This window comes from Lemur catta, chromosome 9, assembly GCF_020740605.2.
Source record: "Lemur catta isolate mLemCat1 chromosome 9, mLemCat1.pri, whole genome shotgun sequence".
Classification (NCBI taxonomy): Eukaryota; Metazoa; Chordata; class Mammalia; order Primates; family Lemuridae; genus Lemur; species Lemur catta.
Genome location: NC_059136.1, coordinates 58,116,173 through 58,135,974, shown reverse-complemented (window position 1 = coordinate 58,135,974; position 19,802 = coordinate 58,116,173). Strand labels below are relative to the sequence as shown.

At 35.2% G+C, this 19,802-nt stretch overlaps 1 protein-coding gene across 1 annotated transcript in view; it reads right to left on the bottom strand.

Moving 5' to 3' along the window:
• Nucleotides 1-19,802, bottom strand: part of RGS22 (regulator of G protein signaling 22) — a 110,223-nt gene that overhangs the window by 68,090 nt on the left and 22,331 nt on the right. The window contains exons 4-10 of the mRNA XM_045560401.1: nt 17,408-17,629; nt 12,082-12,167; nt 11,017-11,185; nt 8,155-8,284; nt 5,801-6,419; nt 4,157-4,318; nt 184-358 (exon numbers count right to left, since the gene is read on the bottom strand). Of these exons, the coding sequence (XP_045416357.1) occupies nt 184-358; nt 4,157-4,318; nt 5,801-6,419; nt 8,155-8,284; nt 11,017-11,185; nt 12,082-12,167; nt 17,408-17,629 (1,563 nt within the window). The remainder of the gene's footprint in view (nt 1-183; nt 359-4,156; nt 4,319-5,800; nt 6,420-8,154; nt 8,285-11,016; nt 11,186-12,081; nt 12,168-17,407; nt 17,630-19,802) is intronic.

Below are 19,802 nucleotides of genomic sequence, written 5' to 3'. Positions count from 1 at the left end.
AAAATGCCTGAGAACAGACTGTAGGTTTTCTTATTTCCTAATTGTTACAGCAGGTACATTAGCAATAACAACAATAGTAACAAAAAAGCTTATGATGAAACTTAAGATTCAGTGTCCAAACACTCAAGCATAGATATTTTACTATAAACTTAATAGAAATCAAAGCATCAATGTGTACCCTACCTGGATCTCAGATATCTGTGGAATGCAAGATTTAGGTCTTAGTGGCAAGAGGGTTGCCATTTGTGGAAAAGGGTCAATATCCTTCCTTGGTTTCTCTTGACGGAGGTGCCAGAATTTCAGTTCAGCACTAGCATGTTTTGTTGAGGCTGAATGAGTAACACAGAATCTTGGTGCCCTGTTTATTAGAAAAATAAATTTAAGACTGAACTAGACAATAAGTCTCAAAAATCAAAAGCCTATGAAATATATAATAGCTGTGCTTACAATCATCCATTTTGCTATTACCCCCACCCCCTTTTTTTTGAGACAGAGTCTTGCTCTGTCACCCTGGGTAGAGTGCAGTAGCGTCATCGTAGCTCACTGCAACCTCAAATCCTAGATTCCAGTGATCCTCTTGCCTCAGCCTTCCCAGTAGCTTGGTCTACAGGCATGCACCATGACACCCGCCTAATTTTTCTATTTTTTGTAGAGACAGGGTCTCATTCTTGCTCAGGCTTGTCTCAAACTCCTGAGCTCAAGCAATCCTCCAACCTCCACCTCCCAGAGTGCTAGGATTACAGGCATGAGCCACCATGCCCGGCCACTATACCCCTTTTTGAATGTCTACTTCTTTTTCTGCTGCCTAGCCTTAAAAATATTTTTCTGTGATGTTAACTTCCTGAAATCCAATTCACTCATATAAAAAGGCAACATACATTAGGGTAAAATCCTAAGTAGTACTGTGTTCAAATTATTATCGGCTTGATAAGAAAAACCTGTACATCTATCAATGAACAAATTTTAAAAGTAACTCATGTTCTTGAAAAATAAACATCAAATTTACTTCTGATAATTTTAAGGCAGTTTAGTATTTATCTATAGTACCAAATAAAAATTGGTAGAATGAAATTAACATATAAATGTTTTTATAATGCTTAAGTATGCTAATAAAGTAAGTTATGATTCATATTATTTATTTTCAAGCCTTTAAATTTGAAGGTAAGAATTTTACAATAATTTATGTAAGTGAAAGAGCAATACTACTGCCAGAAACTAGGAAAAAAGAATGTCTGGCACAATATCAAGGCCACACTTAATTGGATGGATATCCTAGTATTCAGTATATGGACTAACTCTTTATTGGATATGGGGTTAACTCCTGATGTCAAGGCCTGCCACTAATTGCTTCTTGGACCAGGTTTTTCTCCCTGTTGCCACACCCCAAAGACCAATTTCTATTCCATATTCCAGGGCCTGGCAGAAAATTTCTTCCCTTTAAATAAGGAAGAAGCTAGATATCTTTCCTGATGTGAAAACAGATGGAAGTAGAAGAGAACCCAGAGTCCATAATTAGTTTAGGATCAGAAAGCATTCTGTATAGATCTCCATGGTCATTCTATACTATATTGCAGAAGCTTTACTTGCAGACTTGGAAATATCCAAAATTACTTATTTGCATGTTAATTAGTAAGTGGGCATATCTACAAGATCCTTATCAGCCAGGCGTGGTAGCTCATGCCTATAATCCCAGCACTTTGGGAGGCTGAAGCAGGAGGACCTCCTGAGGCCAGGAGCTTGACATCAGCCTGGGCAACATAGTGAGACCACATCGCTTAAGAAAAAAAAAGGACTCTTATCAAATTAAACAACATGTGATGGCCAGGAAATCCAGGTGCCTCAATTTTCTGATTTACATCATTTGAGTATATTCATATGACTCCATAAGTCCCTGATGCTCTTACCATTTTAATTTTATACTCTTATTTCATTCAGATAGCATAATATTTGATTAGTCACTACATGAATTCATCAAATATTATGGAATATATCATAGTGAATCCTAAATTGGTACTGTATTATTTTTGATGCTATTATATAATTTCTCATGTACACTGATTATACACATTTTTTTTTTATTTCAGCTCTTCATGGGGGTACAAAAGCTCAGGTTATATACATTGTCCATGTCCCGCCCATCCCCCTGAGTCAGAGCCTCAAGCGTGTGTAACAGAAGATATTTGCCACATAACCACCAAGGACTTATGTCCAATTCGTGTGTGTGTGTGTGTGTGTGTGTGTGTGTGTGTGTGTGTGTATCCAATGGTAATAGACAAAAACTGGAAACAACCTTAATGTCTTTCAATGGGTGAATGAATATAGCAGGTCCATACAATGGAATTCTACTTAGCAATAAAAAGGAACGAGCTATTGATACACACACAGCCTGGATGGATCTCAAGGAAATTATGCTGAATTTTAAAAAGCTAATGCCAAAAGATTACGTATTGTATAATTTCATGTATTAGCAGTTTCCAGTAGTTAGGATGGAGGGGCCAGGGTGGGAAAGAGGGAGGTGGTTGTGGTTGTAAGAGGGCAGTACAAGGGACACTTGTGGTAATGTAACTACTCTGCGTCTTGACTGAGGTGGTAAATGCCTGAATTATAAAGTGGTAAAACGACAGAGAACTAAATATACAAGCACACACAAATGAGTGTATGTTAAACTAGTGAAATATGAAAAGATCAGTAAATTTTATCAATGTCTATTTCCTCATTGTCATATTGTACTATAGTTACAGTTACGAAAGATGTTACCACTGGGGAAAATTGTATGAAAGGTACACAGTATCTCTTTGTATTACTTCTTACAACTGCATATAAATCTACAATTATCTCAAAACAAAAAGTTCAACTAAAAAAGGAAACATTACTGTATTGGTAATGTTTTATTAAACTTAATGTTTTATTAAGTTGGGTGGGTGTGTACATAGGTACCCACTATTGTATAATTTATACCTTTCTCTATGTCTTAAATATTTAAGAATAAAATGCTTTAAAGAAAGAAAGAGGAGAACAGCACTCTCTCTACATATAGAAAAGTACAAAGCATATAAGAAATCTGGAATACCTAGATGGAAGATGATGCCAGAGAAGTGGGCAAGGAATAAATCATGCTCACCTTTTTTGCTAATTTAAGGAATCTGAGCTTTATACTGAAAGCTCTGGGGTAAACAGTGAGAGATTTAAAGCAGAGAAGTGACACAATCAGATCCATTCCAGTCACAATGGACAACTCACTGATCTTCAAATGTCACACATTTCTTCCACTATGCCCATTCTCTTTTCTTTGTGTCAAGTCCCCAGAGTTCCAGGTGAAATATGACCTCTTCTCTATAATCCTGTACATTTACCACACTTTCTTTTATTATACACTAAAATATTCACATTATGTTTTTCCCATTATACTATGACCACTAGACTTGGCTGTGTTTCACCCTTGTATCCTTAGCACAGCACTTGGCCTATAGCAGGTGTTCAAAAAATATTTATCGAGATAATAAATCTGTAACTCTAGCTATGCGTATCAACACACACATACACACACACCAATTTTATGGGATTCATATCATAAAAAGGTCAAAGTCAAAAGGGAACTGAAATACTGTCCAGCATTATTATGGATTTACAGTAACGCAAACATCCAGATTATCTAAAAGATGAGTACCTTAAAGAAAGCTAAAGATAGGCCGGGCGTGGTGGCTCACGCCTGTAATCCTAGCCCTCTGGGAGGCCGAGGCAGGCGGATCGTTTGAGCTCAGGAGTTCGAGACCAGCCTGAGCAAGAGCGAGACCCCATCTCTACTAAAAATAGAAAGAAATTATACAGACAGCTAAAAATATATATAGAAAAATTAGCTGGGCACGGTGGCACATGCCTGTAGTCCCAGCTACTTGGGAGGCTGAGGCAGGAGGATTGCTTGAGCCCAGGAGTCTGAGGTTGCTGTGAGCAAGGCTGATGCCACGGCACTCTAGCCCAGGCAACAGAGTGAGACTCTGTCTCAAAAAAAAAAAAAAAAAAAGAAAGCTAAAGATAAAATAATCTTGTCATTTTAGATTTTCATAAGTTATATATCCATAAGACAAAAAAAGTATAACTGATAACTAGCCTAAGAAAAGTGAAAGTAAATAGCTTTGATTCATGTTCTTTTTCTTACCAATAAAGAAGTAAAGGTTTTACAACTTCAGACTGAATATTTTTTAAATGCTCTTCAGTCCACTGAGATCCATCTAACAGTTTAAATTTTGATAAGATTTCTGCAGAAAGGTAGTATTCTCCACTGCTCACTAGATAGCATCTTTTCATCTTCTCAAGATGTCTGAAAGAAAACATATCCACACACAGAATATTCAACTACCAAAATGTTTTCACCTCTAAAATGTTTCAGACAAATAATAAGTAAAACAAACAACCAATACTGAGTGTCAGGGAGTACCAAACATTTTTGTGGAGATATTTCTCACAGTTAGGGGTATGGGAAAAGTATTTGTGATGGCCTGAATAATGGCCTTGCAAAGCTGTCCACATTCTAATCTCCAGAACTTGTGAATATGTTACCTTACATGATAAAAGGGACTCTGCAGATGTGATTCAGTTGAGGACTTTAAGGAGATCATTCTGGATTATCTGGTGATACCAATGTAATCACAAGGGTCCTTCAAAGCGGGAGGCAGGAGGGTCAGAGTCATAGAGAAAAGATGTGAGGACAGAACAGAGGTCAGAAAGATGAGAAGATGCCATCCTACTGGCTTTAAAGATGGGGGAAGGGGCCATGAGCCAAGGATGGTGGGTAGCCTTCATAAGGTAGAAAAGGCAAGAAACGGATTCCTCCCTAGAGCCCTCTGACCTCCAGAACTATAGAAGAATAAATAAAACTTAGTTATTTTAAGCTATTACATTTGTGGTAATTTATTACAGCAACAATGGGAACTACTACAGTGTTGATCCTGAAAAACCTATGTATGTTACTTAGATATAACTTCCCTGATATGTTTTGAAAAGTAGTAGGTGGTGATGGGACCTTCCATCCCATGATCAATCAGGTCATGCTTCATAATCAACCATTTGGTGACCCCTGCTTTCAAAGCTATGTAGAACAATGAGCTCTATGATCTGAATGCCATTAAAATAACTGGAATAACCCAGTCACTAGCATACACTCAGTCAAACCCTTAACGGGAACTGCAATCTACTGTAGTTGACCTGCTTCAGCGCAGATCAGGAGAATGCAGACGGGTTAAGGACTTTCCTAAAACAGGGTCCTCTTAAGGTTCTTAACTTAGAGTAATCTAAAACATATGGAGCTAACCAAATGAAGACCTGAGCCCCATCAGACCTCCAAGAGGATCTCCAGCAGAGAGACTCATCCAAATATCCAGCTGTGTGGCATCTAACTAAAGATCATGGAATTTGTTAACCGAGCAGGCTGCTAGGAACAACAGGCTCACACACTGGCATAAGCTCTTGTAGGCTAGTGTGGTTGTATAACTTATAAATTATTTTTTTCTATAAAAATTCTATACAATTGGACTGTTGTTAAAACTAAAATACAATTAATTTGAGACAAGTTCTAGAATTTATGGGAAGAAACATTATGCAAACCAAATAATTGGTATCATTATTATCTGAAAACTATGAAATCAGAAAACTAGTAAAATCAGTATTTACTATTATAAATATTTACAAAGAGTATAATTACATTTTTACATTTACTTTAGGCTTTCTCCCTGTGCTTAAATAACCCAAACTAATGATCTATAATTTGTTTTTAAAACGATTTAAAAATAAAAAATTGAAATACCTTTGAAGTCTTCCAGGGTCATTAAGAACTTTTAACCTCTCAATATCCATCCATAGCCACCAATATCTCTCTCCTAAGGTACCTTTTACAAATTTCTTAAATCTTTCAAACTTTTTTCTATTGCCAATGTCATACGTTTTATGAGAAATACACCAGTCAGCCCTGCTCTCTGGTCCAGAGCTCTCACTCTTCAAACTTAAACTTGTTTGTTCTAATATTTCTTCTGACTTTTCCTTTGGGGTTTGAATTGATTCTCTTAAAAAATTTATGCCAGAGAAACATTCAAACCGATCATCAAATGACACCTGTGTGATACTGCTGAAGTCTATATAGCCTGGGATTTCTGCAAATGGCTCTCCAATAATTTGCTGAATTGCTGATGTCAAAATGAAGTACACATAGGAGTTTAAAAATTCTTCACATGTTGAGAAATGCAATGTCTGGCTTTCATCAACTTGTTGCTTTTCAAGGTACATTCTCAGAAGAGCATGAGAAGGAGTATCTTGTAGACATACAGAACCTTCTTCTTCTTCTTCTTCAAATTCAGAGATTAATTTAGTAGTTTTAGATGGGTCCTTCTTTGTCCTGGGGTGAACTCCATCATTAAAGATAAAACTCTCTGTATTAAATCATAAAGGGTTATTAGATTAGATATGAATACAAAATCTTTAAATTATTAAATAGATGCTATAGGGCCAGGATGACAAATGAGTTTATCCCAGATAGTGACTGCATGGGCCAGTGTCTTAAGAAGGATTCTGAAGCCAGAAAAACAAACTGCCAACAGGGATCAATCTTGTATTTCCTGGACATAGAAAGGGAGAATGGTAGCAGATGGACTAAATATTTGACATTCCTAACACAGGGGCTATATAAAAACACTATTATATACTTTTAAAATGTGATATTTCAGACTGATATAGAATGTCAATACATAAGGGCCAAATCTATTAAGGAATTAAACAACATTATGTGCTTTAATATTTCATGTTGCATGATAAAGGAAAATTATCTACTATAGACGATGAGATCATAGATGAACACACCAGAACTGGACTCTATATCAGCAATTTTTAAAAAATTCACTGTTTCATCAGAAAGATTCAATTTCTATCATATTTACAGCCTTTCATTAAAGTTACAAAATGGCATAAGGTATTTATGAAGGCTTATAATGAATTATTGTTATGCTTTTTCTAAAGAGCTCCTCTTTCTCTTTCTTTCAAATACCAGATGTTAGTGCTTTATTTCACATGGTCAGTCCACCCCTTGAATTGCCACAGATCAAGTGACTGTTGTAATCTGTGTCCCACTGTCAATGACCAATTTCCTCAGTTACCAGATTTCAAGTCTCAATGAACTGGAAACATTCATTACAATTTTTATTGGAGGTAAATATACCAAATTTTCCAGATATTGATAGATTAGACTTGTAAACCTGTGAAAGGATACTGGGCACACACTCAATGCCCTGCAATTGAAGGGAGGCTGTGGCAAAGGGCGAGGCAGGCATTTCTGCTCACCACTCTCCTGCCATCCTTCTTCCTGTTTACTATCTTTACTCTCTAATTTTCTACTTTAATATTTTGGGGAAACAGCAAGAAACCTATAAATCCAGCTATGTTCAATTACAAATATTCTTTTCCTCTTTAGCTAGACAAGTTCAATTCTAGAGAATCCAGATTTATCTTCCCCAGAGGTTGCTTATACTTTCAAAGAGATCACTTAAGTACTGTTAGTGAATTCCTGAGTTCCTCTCCTGAATCACACCTAGATTTTTTTCTCTAGCAATATCATAATGACTCCCATTTCTCGAAGGTTCATTCTATTTTTACGAGTTTATATTATGCACAAAAGCTCAGAGTAGAAATTTATCTGCTTTTCAAGGTGAAAAACAGTCTGAACTTAAGAACGGAATGGAAACTCAAGGACAGAGAAATGCTGTACAAACTTTATTGCAAAGACTTAACAAAAATTTGTAAACTGTGATAGGAAACAATGATAAGACAAACATTTATTGACTACATATTAGGTACCAAGCACCAGGCCAGGCATTTTCTATACATTTAGTACATTTCATTATTCCAATCTTTCAGATAAGAAAAGCAAGACTCCCAGGAGCAAATAACTCATCAAAGGTCACACAACTAATAAGTATCAGAGTTGGGTTCTAAACCCATCCTCTTCATCATACCAAGTTGCCTTTCAAAAAACCAGTAGGAAGTAGAGTGGGGCCCAGGGGATGTGAATAATTTTTTTCTCCCCAACCACCAAGTGCTGTACTATAAGATTAGAAGAAATAAACAAAAACTTAAAGAGGATTTCTGAAGTCATTCTTGTCCTTTCCTGCTTACCAGAAACAGATGAAATAACTGGTGACTCGATTTTTCTGTGTGGTACAGGAGTGAGTAATGAAAAGGTTGGTGCTGTTTGCTGACTTTGTTTTGCTAGTGTAAACCAATCTTTTGTTTGAGTATAAGAGGCCTAGGAAGAAAGGAGCATATTTGTTTAACATAAGATTAGTAGTATTCCTCCAATCACAAACCTGGACAAATAATTATAATAACATTCAATTTGTGTAGTACAATATGTAAAGGAAAAATTATCCCATGAAAGAAAAGAAAATTATACTCAGAAAAACTCATTAGATAAGAGAATAATGGGAAGGAAATTCCTCTCCAGATATTTTTCATAGTAGATAACCAAAGGAAAAAAATGAGTCCAATACTCATCAAATTCTCTACTCTCATTCTCAGGCTATTGCTGACCAAAGGCATGAAACCCTACTTCCTAGATTCACTACAAATTCATGCCATCTGACTTCAACCTGGAAGTCACCATAGCTCATCAATCCTTCGATGCATTTTTGCTAGCTGCTCGCATTTACAACTTTACCCAATCATTTCATGTCCTCATTTCTGTCTGACCTAGATCAGTGTGTTTAACAACTCCTCCCCCATCATGGCAGAGACTCCACTCTTAATACTACTGGAAAACTCTCCAAGTTCAGCCACCTCTTTGTCTCAGATTTAGTTTTCACAATTTTGCTTGGATTGGATACTTCCTGCAAACTGATTCTTGACTCCATCTGCCCCTAGATGCTGCCTTCGTTTTTCCTTTGCTTTGTGTACCCCTGAACCAGCCAATCTAATTCCCAAGCTGATCCTTAGTGTCTAGACCCCATCCCTAAGGAGCTCCTAACCCAGACTTCCTGGGAAAATTCCTCTGCCTGCCCCTTTCAGTGATATCCTCTTCTGTGTTTCCCAGAGAATCCAAGTTGTTCAACAGGAGCAGAAAAAGGAATGTCCAGCATTCCTGTCATTTTTCATGTCTCCTTTCTCCAACTGAGTCAGCTGGCAGGTCGGCACTTAGCTTAAGGAACACTAGCAGAAGAGGAGGCCCAAATGGAAGAGATATTATTTCCTATCTATTATGCAGAATTAACAGAGCAAGTCAGGCTACATGAGACCAAGGTGAGAGAGAGAAATGAGAGGTGGCATCTGAATAATTACTTCCCCTCTTAGAGGTAAAGTTTCCTGGGTGCATAAAAGCTTTGAAAGACTCTAACTCACTTTTGTTTCCTCTTTCCTTTAAAACCAAGTTATTTATTTTTAACTATATGTTCATTCAACATATATTTATTGGGTAACTACTTTATTCCAAGCAATAGCCTAAGCACTGAGAGGAGGGCAAAATAATTAAAGAACATTCAAGAAATTGAGAGAGACCAATATACAAGTGTCCTTGCTATTTCAACTGCACGAAAGGATGAGAGAGGACAGGGGAGAAACAAATCAACAGTCAAACATAAAAGTAGTTAATTATTCCACTTTATACTTTTAAGAGATGGTCAACTGGTTTTTAGATTGTATAATTGAAGACTCAAACAAATATTACCAATTATCATAAAGATTAGTCCCTATCTATAGTCATGGCTTAAATAATTTAAGGGCCCCCAAAACTTTGAATCCTCAAAGCTCAAAGGCTATTGAAAAATAACATAGTTAAAGAATTAATCAAGTGAACAGAAATAGTTGTTTCATCCCAGAAAAACAGCAAAAGTAAACTAGCTTAGAGTTTTACTCCCTTTTATTTCATTAAATTCTCTTGTAAGGAATCCAAACTTATTCCCCTGGATCGATTGTTTCACTTGTGTATTTAGTGGCCTCAACTATCAGTACCTATTTTTATTTTTATGACATTCCTGACATTTCTAAAGTATTTAAGTTAGGAGAAAAAAATAAATACTTAAAAATAAGTATAAGAGAGAGGAAAAACATCCCTTTAGTACATCACTAAGCATTATTCAGTGGAAATAATGGAACTGGCATAATTTTAAACATTTTTGACAAATATTGCTGATAGAAATGCCATACTACAAAATTAAGAGGAGCCACACATGAAAAAAAAAAGTTCAAGTAACATAAGTCCATCCATTCCAACACAAATGGCAAAGAGGATTCCTCTCGTATGACATCTCTGATCAATTGGAAGTGCCTACCCAGAATACCATGTTGAAAAGAATTTGGGGCCAAGTCCTAGCTCAGCAGAAAAACCCACAATTGATTAACAATGTCTGTCATGGAGGGAGACTAGAAGAGTGACAGCACATGGCCTACATATTTGCCATTCTTGATTTTGTATATAAGTGTGTTTCCAGAGATAAGATTTGATAATTAGAGGCCAAAGATTAAACAATAGTTTTCACTACACCGTGACTCTCCAAAAAGACATTTGATTCTAGGTTATATCTTTTCAAATGCACTTCTACAACCGCACATTTCTCCAATCATGGAGGACAGATTTATTTGATAGCAGTTACATAGTAATGCATTTTACTACTAAGGAATAATCTAGACAATAGGAAGGAGAAGACTCAAATTATCATCTTTTTGTACAAAAGTAACAGAATTTAAATAATAAAAATTTTGGAATGGACAATGAAACCATGGATATAATTCAAGTTACCCTTGATTCCTAGGTGATACAGCATGTTCTTCCCTGCTTTTGTTACTTTAGACACATGAGAATAATATTTCTAATTACCTTTCAGGTGGAAATATGCAGAGCAAATGAATCAACATAAATCCACAAGAATTACTGCTAAATCTGTTTTAGAAGTATTTGAAATCATGAAGTACAAATGAAATTCATGCCCCTAAAATGAGAAGTTTCACTGAAGTGCCAAGTCAAGAAAACAAACCTCATACTTTTACCTCGCCAAGAGAAATGTAGAACTTTTTCATAATTATAAGATTATCTTCTTCAGTGGCAGGCAGTGGTGGACTGGGTGGTTTGTTCAGGATCCAGGGAGAAAAATTTGTACCTAGTGTGAAATTCACACCTGACTTGCTCCATTGAACTTGTGAGACCAATTTGGCTAACCTGTATTTTAGAAATCATACAGTTTTGAAATAGTTTCAAATATGGTAGAATTCAGGAAAAAAAAACACTAAAATTTTATTTTATGTATTCAATCCAATCTCCCCTCCTAACTCTCTCTGCAGGATGATTCTCCCCTCCTAACTCTCTCTGCAGGATGATTCTCTTAGGCTTATTCACAACACTACTCATTAGTTAATAATTATTCTGTTTTAATTTACTTTAACTTAAAAATGGTTATTCTGAGCAAAGGCCAAATTTTAGGTACTCACATTTTAAAAGTCAGGGAACATAAAGGAAAATCTTGACCCTGCACTATGAAATCCTGTCTTTTTCATGTCATACTAATATTCATTTTTAAATACCCTGAACATAAGTACCATTATCACCAATAGATAATTTTAAAAATATAATGACCATAAAAAGTGACATAATGGACATTGGAGACTCAAAAAGGGGAGGGTATGAGGGAGGTGAAGGATGAAAAATCACCTATTGGGTACAACGTACACTATTCAGGTGAAAGGTACACTATAAGCCCAGACTTCACTACTATACAATTCATCCATGAAACAAAAAACCATTTATACTCCCTAAATCTATTGAAATAAAAATAATAAAAGTTTTTAAAAAATAAAATAAAACAAAATAGAAAATATAATGACCAGAGAAGTACAACTGAAGACCAATTATTAGATGCTATCTCCTCTAAAATCTCTTCACAAAAGTTAAGTGATTTTTTACCAATGTTCTATCACTCTTATTCTATAGCAGATGGGATCCAAACTCCAATCGGTTAAAAGGTATATATATAATTTTATTAACATACCCCAGAAAAATGAGTTTTGGTGAAAAAAATAGACATTTTAAAAATATGTATATTGATGGGACTGTAATACCTATATTCAAAATAGCAATCACTTTCCAGAAATGCTGGGAGTCTTTCTTTTTTGATCCATTTAATACCTTGTTCACGACTGAGACACTATTGGAAGAAAGTGAAAAGAAGAAAAAAAATGTTAAAGAAAATCACTTTTAAGACAATTAAGGCCTAAGCATGGGAGCAATAATGGCATCTAGCTATCACTACAAGCCCTACTCCTACACCTTCTATTTGCACAAAAGAGATCAATAACCCTGAGCCACAAATGTGAGGTCACTTCTTGCCTCTGGTACCTCTTTAATTCTCTTAACAACTGTGTGAACTATTATCTCCATTTTTACAGATTAGCAAATTGAATCTAGAAAAGTAACTTATTGAAGGAGGAGGAATGAGAAAAAAGCCAATTGATCTCAGTATTTTCACAGTCATAAAATGGGTTAAAAATAATCACAAACACACATAAAAAACAAACAAAAAATCACAAACAAAAAACCAAGAAAACTTAGTAAGGCCACCAAAGTCATTGCAGACCCCTTGTTCCTGAAGTTAGCAAATTTTTTTTGTTGTTGTTATATATTTAACATCATCAGGCACTCTCCCGGAGATGTCAAGATTAAGAATTATAGCAGTGTTACAAGTGCCATGGTACAGAGGCTTCTATGGAAGCCCATATGGGCACTAAACCCAGGGAAGTTTTCCTAGGAAACATGGCCTTCACTCATCAACCTGAAACAAGACTAGCTAGGCTGATTAAGAGAGCAGGAGATGACACAAACAGTAAGTTTAGTAGTACTAGGTCACAGGATGAGATCTGAGGGATGGAGGGAGGAAAATTGGAGAAGGAGGCAGGGGCCTGATAGTGAATAGTCTTTTAAATAGCATTAAGGAGTTCAGATTTTATCTTGAAGTTGTGAGAGCAATACAAAATTACTGAAGCATTGTTACTCATCCTAAAATATTTACTGACTATTGATTATATTTTTTCTTATATTCACTTTTTTCAGAATTCTAAAGAATGCCAGTACCTTGGACACAAAACAAATGCTACTAATAAATAAAACAATCAATAAAATATATATCTTAGTGAGGCAGATGTGTCTGTATTTATGTAATTTTGGTATCATACTAGCATCAGAGTCAATGTACAGACCGTGACTAACTCCTGTGGGGAAACTGAATGCCCCACAGTGGTGCTGCCAACATCTGATCAGCTGATGGTCCTGAGAGCGCACATGTGCTGAACATTGCTGATATGTGGCACAAAGACATTAGGCTCCCAGGATTGGAAAAATGGGCACACAATGGTTTTCTCCTGCTCATCAAAAAATATCCATTTGCCTTTACCAAACACTATCTTTTTGTAATGAAAAAAGAAAACTATGGAAACACCCAGCGCCTAATCAGCAGCATCTTGTTGACCGTCTTATTGCTTATTGGTGAGATCTGAAGGACATTTGGATCTTGAAGTTAAAAAAGACTCCACATATGCTACATACTGACAACCATGCAGGCCTCTTGAATTCTCATTAGCGCTACATTCAATGTATCACAGAATTATATCAAATTATATATAACGATCTGTATAAACCCTTGAGGAATTCTACAAGGTTATCAGACTACTAGTTAGTTCATCAAAAATCAGTTTGCCTAGCATTTACCTAATGAAGTTTACCTACAATTCATCCTCTTTTAACTGTTTTTTTCACCTATTTGACCTAAGAATGAAATAAAATGAAAACTTTAAAAAGAATAAAATCAAAAATGGAACAAAAGTCTTTAGCCAAACTGCAAAAAAAAAAAAAAAATTCCTTCAAGGTTTTTTAAAAAGTAACTATTAATAAAGACCAAAAACTTACAAAACAATCCTAATCAACCATAAAATAACTTAATAAGTACTTATAAGAAACACAAAAATAATTTACCTAAAATGAAATTATTTAAACTTTAAATATTTTTTTAAGTTGGTTAAGAAAGAAAAAGAGATGATCAAAAGGTTAGGGGAAACTGAGTTTAGGTAAATCATCCCAGAAGTATTTCCAAGTAGCCATACACAAGCTGTCTAAAATACCTATAGGATTAGATTGACAAAAATTATATTTAGATGTGCAAGGAAACCAAATAAAGCATGATTATCAGCCAATAGATCTTTTTGTTTAGTCGGATTTATTGAGATATAAATTACATACAGTGAAATCCATCCTTCTTAGTATACAGGTCTACAAGTTTTGACAAATACATATAACCATGTAACAAGGAATACAGTCAAGATATAGAATAATTCCAACACCCCCCAAATTTCCTCATGCCACTCTGTAGTAAACAATTCCCTCTAACTTCAGGCTCTGGCAACCACTGATCTGTTGTATAGTTTTGCCTTTTCCAGAATATCATATAAATGGAATCAATATAGTATGCAGCCTTTGATTTTGGTGTCTTTCATTTGGCATAAAGCATTTGAGATTGATCTATGTTCTTCTGTGCATCACTAGTTCATTCCTCTTCATTGCCAAGTATTAATATTCCACTGTATGGATATGTATCACAGTTTGTTTATCCATTCCCCAATTAGTAGAATTTGGATAACTTCCAGAATTTATGGCTATGAATAAAGCAACTACAGACACTCACATACAGGTTTTTGTGTGAATATAACTTCATGCTTTGAGGTAATACACAGGAGTAGGACAGATGGGTAGCATTATATGTTTAACTTAGAAAGAAATGTTTTCCAAAATGGAATTCTCATCAACAATGTAAGAGTCCCAGTTGCTCTGCATTTGATTGCACTTCCCTTACGATTAAAGATATTGAACATCTGTCTTTTCATGCGCTTATTATAGTCATTTGTATATCTTCTTTGGAGAAATGTCTATTGAGATCCTTTGTACATTTTTAATTGGGTTATTTGTCTATTATTGAGTTGTAAGAGTTCTTTATATGGTTTAGATATCAGTCCTTATCAAATATATGATTGGCTAATATTAATATTTTCTTCCATTTTGTGGGTATCTTTTTACTTTCTTGGTACTGTCCTTTGAAGCATAAAAGTTTTACATGTTAATTTATCTATATTTTTCTTTTTTTGCTTGTGCTTTTGATGTCATATCTATAATAAAAAAACAATGCCTAATTCAAGGTTATGAAGATTAGGCCTGTTATCTTTTAAAACATGATGCATTTTTTTTTTTTGCAATGCTGGTTTCAATTTGCTTACTTTTTGAAAATTTTTGTACCTGTGGTCATGAGGGATATTAATTTATAGGTTTTGCTTTTCCTTGAAATTTCTTTATTGTTAGCATTAGGATAATGCTAGCCTCATAAAGTAAGTTGGAAATTGATCCCTCTTCTTTTGTTTTTTGGAAAAGTTTTCATAAATTTGGAAATTCTTCACTTGTTTGATAGAATTTACCAGTGAGGCCATCTGGGCCTGGAGTTGTCTTTGTGGGAAGACTTTAAACTATAAATCCAATTTTTTCAATAGGTATACGATTATTCAGATTATTTATATCCCCTTGAGTGAGCATTGGTAATTTGTGTCTTTCAAGGAATATGTCTACTTCATTTAAATTTATTGAGTTTGTAGACAAAATTCCCTTATTTTTTACTGAATATCTGTAGGATCTGTAATGACATTCCCTCTTTCATCTCTGATATTGGTCATTTATATCTTCTCTCTTTTTTTCTTCATTAGTACAGCTAAAAACTTACCAATTCTATTAATGTTTTCATAGCAAAAAATGAAAAACAAGCCTTTATTTTCATTGACGTTTCTCTTTTGTTTTATGTTTTCAATTTCATAGATTCTGTTTGGTTTAATTTAACTTTAATTTTCTAGTTTACTATAGTGAAAAGTAGATCATAGATTTGGGATATTTAGTCTTTTCTATTATAAGGACATAATGCTATAAATTTCCCTCCAAGGACTAATTTAGTTGCATCCCCCAAATTTTGACATATTATGCTTTAATTTTTATTCAGTTCAACATAATTTTTAATTTCCCTTGGGACTTACTCTTTGAACTATGGGTTATTTAGAAGTGTATTATTTAAGACTACTCAGTGGATCTTTTTGATTTCTATTCACTGAAGGAAGTGAATAAACCAATAAATATCATGGTCACATCCAGTAAAAATGTTTTTAACTAACAATTATATAATGCTATATAGTTCAGAATATTTTTCCTTGTTTTGGCTTCAAAACAATGCTGTAACATAGTTATCACTATTACCATTTAATTTTATGGGAGTTAACAGGGAAGATATTAAATATTAATATTATTTGAAGCACTACAGAGGCTGAAGTAGATCTATGTCTTAAGTGTTAGGCATATTTTAGCCTATTTCTATCAGACATTTTAAATCAATGGAAAATTGAATTGTTAAATATTCATTATCATTTTCATTTGATCCACACAATAAGCCTAAGTAGTAGGTAGTAAAGGCATCATTTGACAGATAATGAAAGGAGGTTTATCAAAGTGACTTATCCAAGGACACAGAGCTAGTAAGCTGAAGAGCCAATATTAGAACCCAGGTGTTCTAGCCTCATGCCAAGAGACAAAATCTAGAAGCTGAGAATAGAATTTAAGGCCAAGGAGGTCAAAGCCCCATGGTGTAACCTAAGGGTCAGAAGTCTCAATTCCCAACTGCCTGATAGGGTTGGTTTAAAACCCAAATGAAATAAATTCTCTTTATACCCACATTTTCTAGAATGCATCTAAACTATGAAATAAAAGATACATATATTTATATAGCCCAAAACTAACCTAATATTCTAAATATTCAAGGTTAATTACATGACTCTTCTCATATTGATAACAGAACATCAACAAAACTGCTAGACTAAACTAGCCATTAGATTTGAAAAGATGATATAGTGCTTAATAAATATTATGTGTAGGACAGGCACAGTGGCTCATGCCTGGAGTCTTAGCACTTTGGGAGGCCAGAGGTTTGAGACCAGCCCCGGCAACACAGCCAGACCCCGTCTCTACAAAAAATAAAAAAATTTAAAAAATTAGCCAGGCATGGTGGCACAAGCCTGTAGTCTCAGCTACTCAGGAGGCTAAAGAAGGAGAATCACTTGAGCCCAGGAGTTTGAGGTTGCAGTGAGCTATGATGATGCCACTGCACTCTAGCCTGGGCAACAGAACAAGACTCTATCTCAGAAATATATATATATTAAAACAACAACAACAACAACAACAAAATACTATATATAAGTACAACACAATTTAATAAATATAGCAACATTTCAAAAAGGAAGCCTAAGGAAACTCATGTTAATTTCACCAAATGCTTTTTCAATCTAACAAGATATACACATAATTATACTTTCTTACCATAATATTGTAGTTGACATTGATGGTCTCATCTTTATAGGGGGCATTGATTTGAACAGGTTTAACATCATACTTTCCTTTCCTTACAACATCATAGATGGGATTTCGAGGTTGCTGGTTTTGTAGAATTTTTTTCAGTTGCTTTTCCAGAAGTTGTGGAGCATCGTTAATTACTTCAAAAACTCCATAATCCCCATTAAATCTAATTGCCTCTGAAAAGGTCTATAACATAAATGTGTAGAAATTAAAACATTTTTTAAACCCAAAACTCACTGTCTCTAAGACAACTTTGTATTTACATATGCACATGTATACCCCTCACAGAGATTTGCATTTTTATCATGCCCTCTTCCATTTTAGAAGCTAGGAAACCCCTTGGCTAGAAGTAAGGGAATCCACTGAACCCTTTCTTACCAATGTACTTATGCCATGAATAACTGTCAGGGTACGCTATGGAGAAATTCCCTTTGTATAAATATCTTACCTCTATGATTTGAAACTGGAAAGAAATACGCACTTGGTCTCTATGAAGTAATGTTACCCTCTTAGAAGTGGGTGGATTACTAGGGAAGAATGGGTAAAGGAAGAAGAAATAATGCTCCCAGTATATCTTTCATGCCAAGGAACCATGAAAGCTAACAATCTCCCTTTCCCAAAAAGAGAAAACTAAGTACAATGCGTTCTTCATTTAAGACTATTTCAACACCATCCTTGCACTGTGACAAAAAAAAAAAAAAAGAGTAAAAGAGAATAACATTTCTGAGCTTTCCTCAGTAATTTCTAAATGCTGCCAACCTTTATTTAAAGCCAGCCAGTTAATATACAACAGGTCAGGAGTCTTGAGTTTGAATGTCAGCTTGTGAATGAGTAGCTCTGTGACTCTAGGTAAATCACTGGACATCTTTGGAGCCTCCATCTCCACAAGAAGTAAATGGTAGACTGGCCATGTCATATCCCATTTACCCTCCAAATCTAAAATCAAGTCCCTTTTTCTGAATATTCACTTATTTTAGGTACCTTCAGTGAACTGATTATTCATGTAGACTAATTTATACATATTTAGCCAGGTGATAGAAGACATTAAACACTTCCCCTTGGATCAGTAAGTGTTCTAAGTAGAACATTAATTCTTTCAAGTTCTACTAAGGGATTGCTAGATACACTACATTTATAATTTAACAAATGGCAGAATTTCATAGTAAAATTGGAGCTAGAAATATGTGTATATGTATAGATATACATTTTTTATTTTAATGTCATATAATATCACATCTCTAAAGTGTGACTGTTTCCTCTTCTAAGGAATTTTTTTTTTTTTTTTTTTTGAGACAGAGTCTCACTCTGTTGCCCGGGCTAGAGTGCTGTGGCATCAGCCTAGCTCACAGAAACCTCAAACTCCTGGGTTCAAGTAATCCTACTGCCTCAGCCTCCCAAGTAGCTAGGACTACAGGCATACGCCACCATACCCGGCTAATTTTTTCTATATATTTTTAGTCGCCCAGTTAATTTCTTTCTATTTTTTAGTAGAGACAGGGTCTCGCTCTTGTTCAGGGTGGTCTTGAACTCCTGACCTTGAGTGATCCTCCCACCTCGGCCTCCCAGAACGCTAGGATTACCATCTTCTAAGGAATTTAAAGTAGACAATAGAGTTCAAGATGAATATCAGTCCACAGTCCAAAAAGCCTCAGGGCTAAAATTTTTCCCCAAAATGACAAGTATAGCTCAATGAAAAGTGAGAATAATTAGCAGTAAATTATGTATAAAGTTTCTTTAACAAAACTACTATGTACTTATACCACTTTCTCTATGCCAAGTACTTTGCTAAATAAAAACCCTATGAAGTTAGGGTAGCTGGGATTCAAACCCAAGGTGTTTTGATTCCAAAGCCTATGCTCTTATTTACTCTGGTTTTACTAGTAAAGGCAAAGAGGCATGAAGCAACATGTCATATGTGGGTAACTCAAAGCAGTTCAATGCAATTGGATTAAAACTAGACTAGCTACAGTTGGCATAGTTTAAGGAACAAAGAAGAAAGACTTGGAGTAGATAAGGTAGAGAGAACCAGATCACAGAAGGCTTTGCATGCCATTATAAAAAGTATAGGTTTTATCTTAATCCTCTGGGAAACAGGGAGGCATGAAAAAAATCCTAAGCAGGGGAGTAACATAGTTACTTCCAATTTGTGTTTTAGGAACAGTCTCCTGGTAGTTGGTGAGGCAGACTGCTCACATCCCATGAACAGAACCATCACCACACTCCGGGGAAGCTGTTATCTCAGAGCTGTTGCTATCACAACCAGGTTTAGTGTAGTAATTAGTAGCTTTCTGGAGGGGATACTGTCTCCATCATGCATAAGAACCGGGGCAGGTTTTAACACAGGCAGTTAGAAATTACT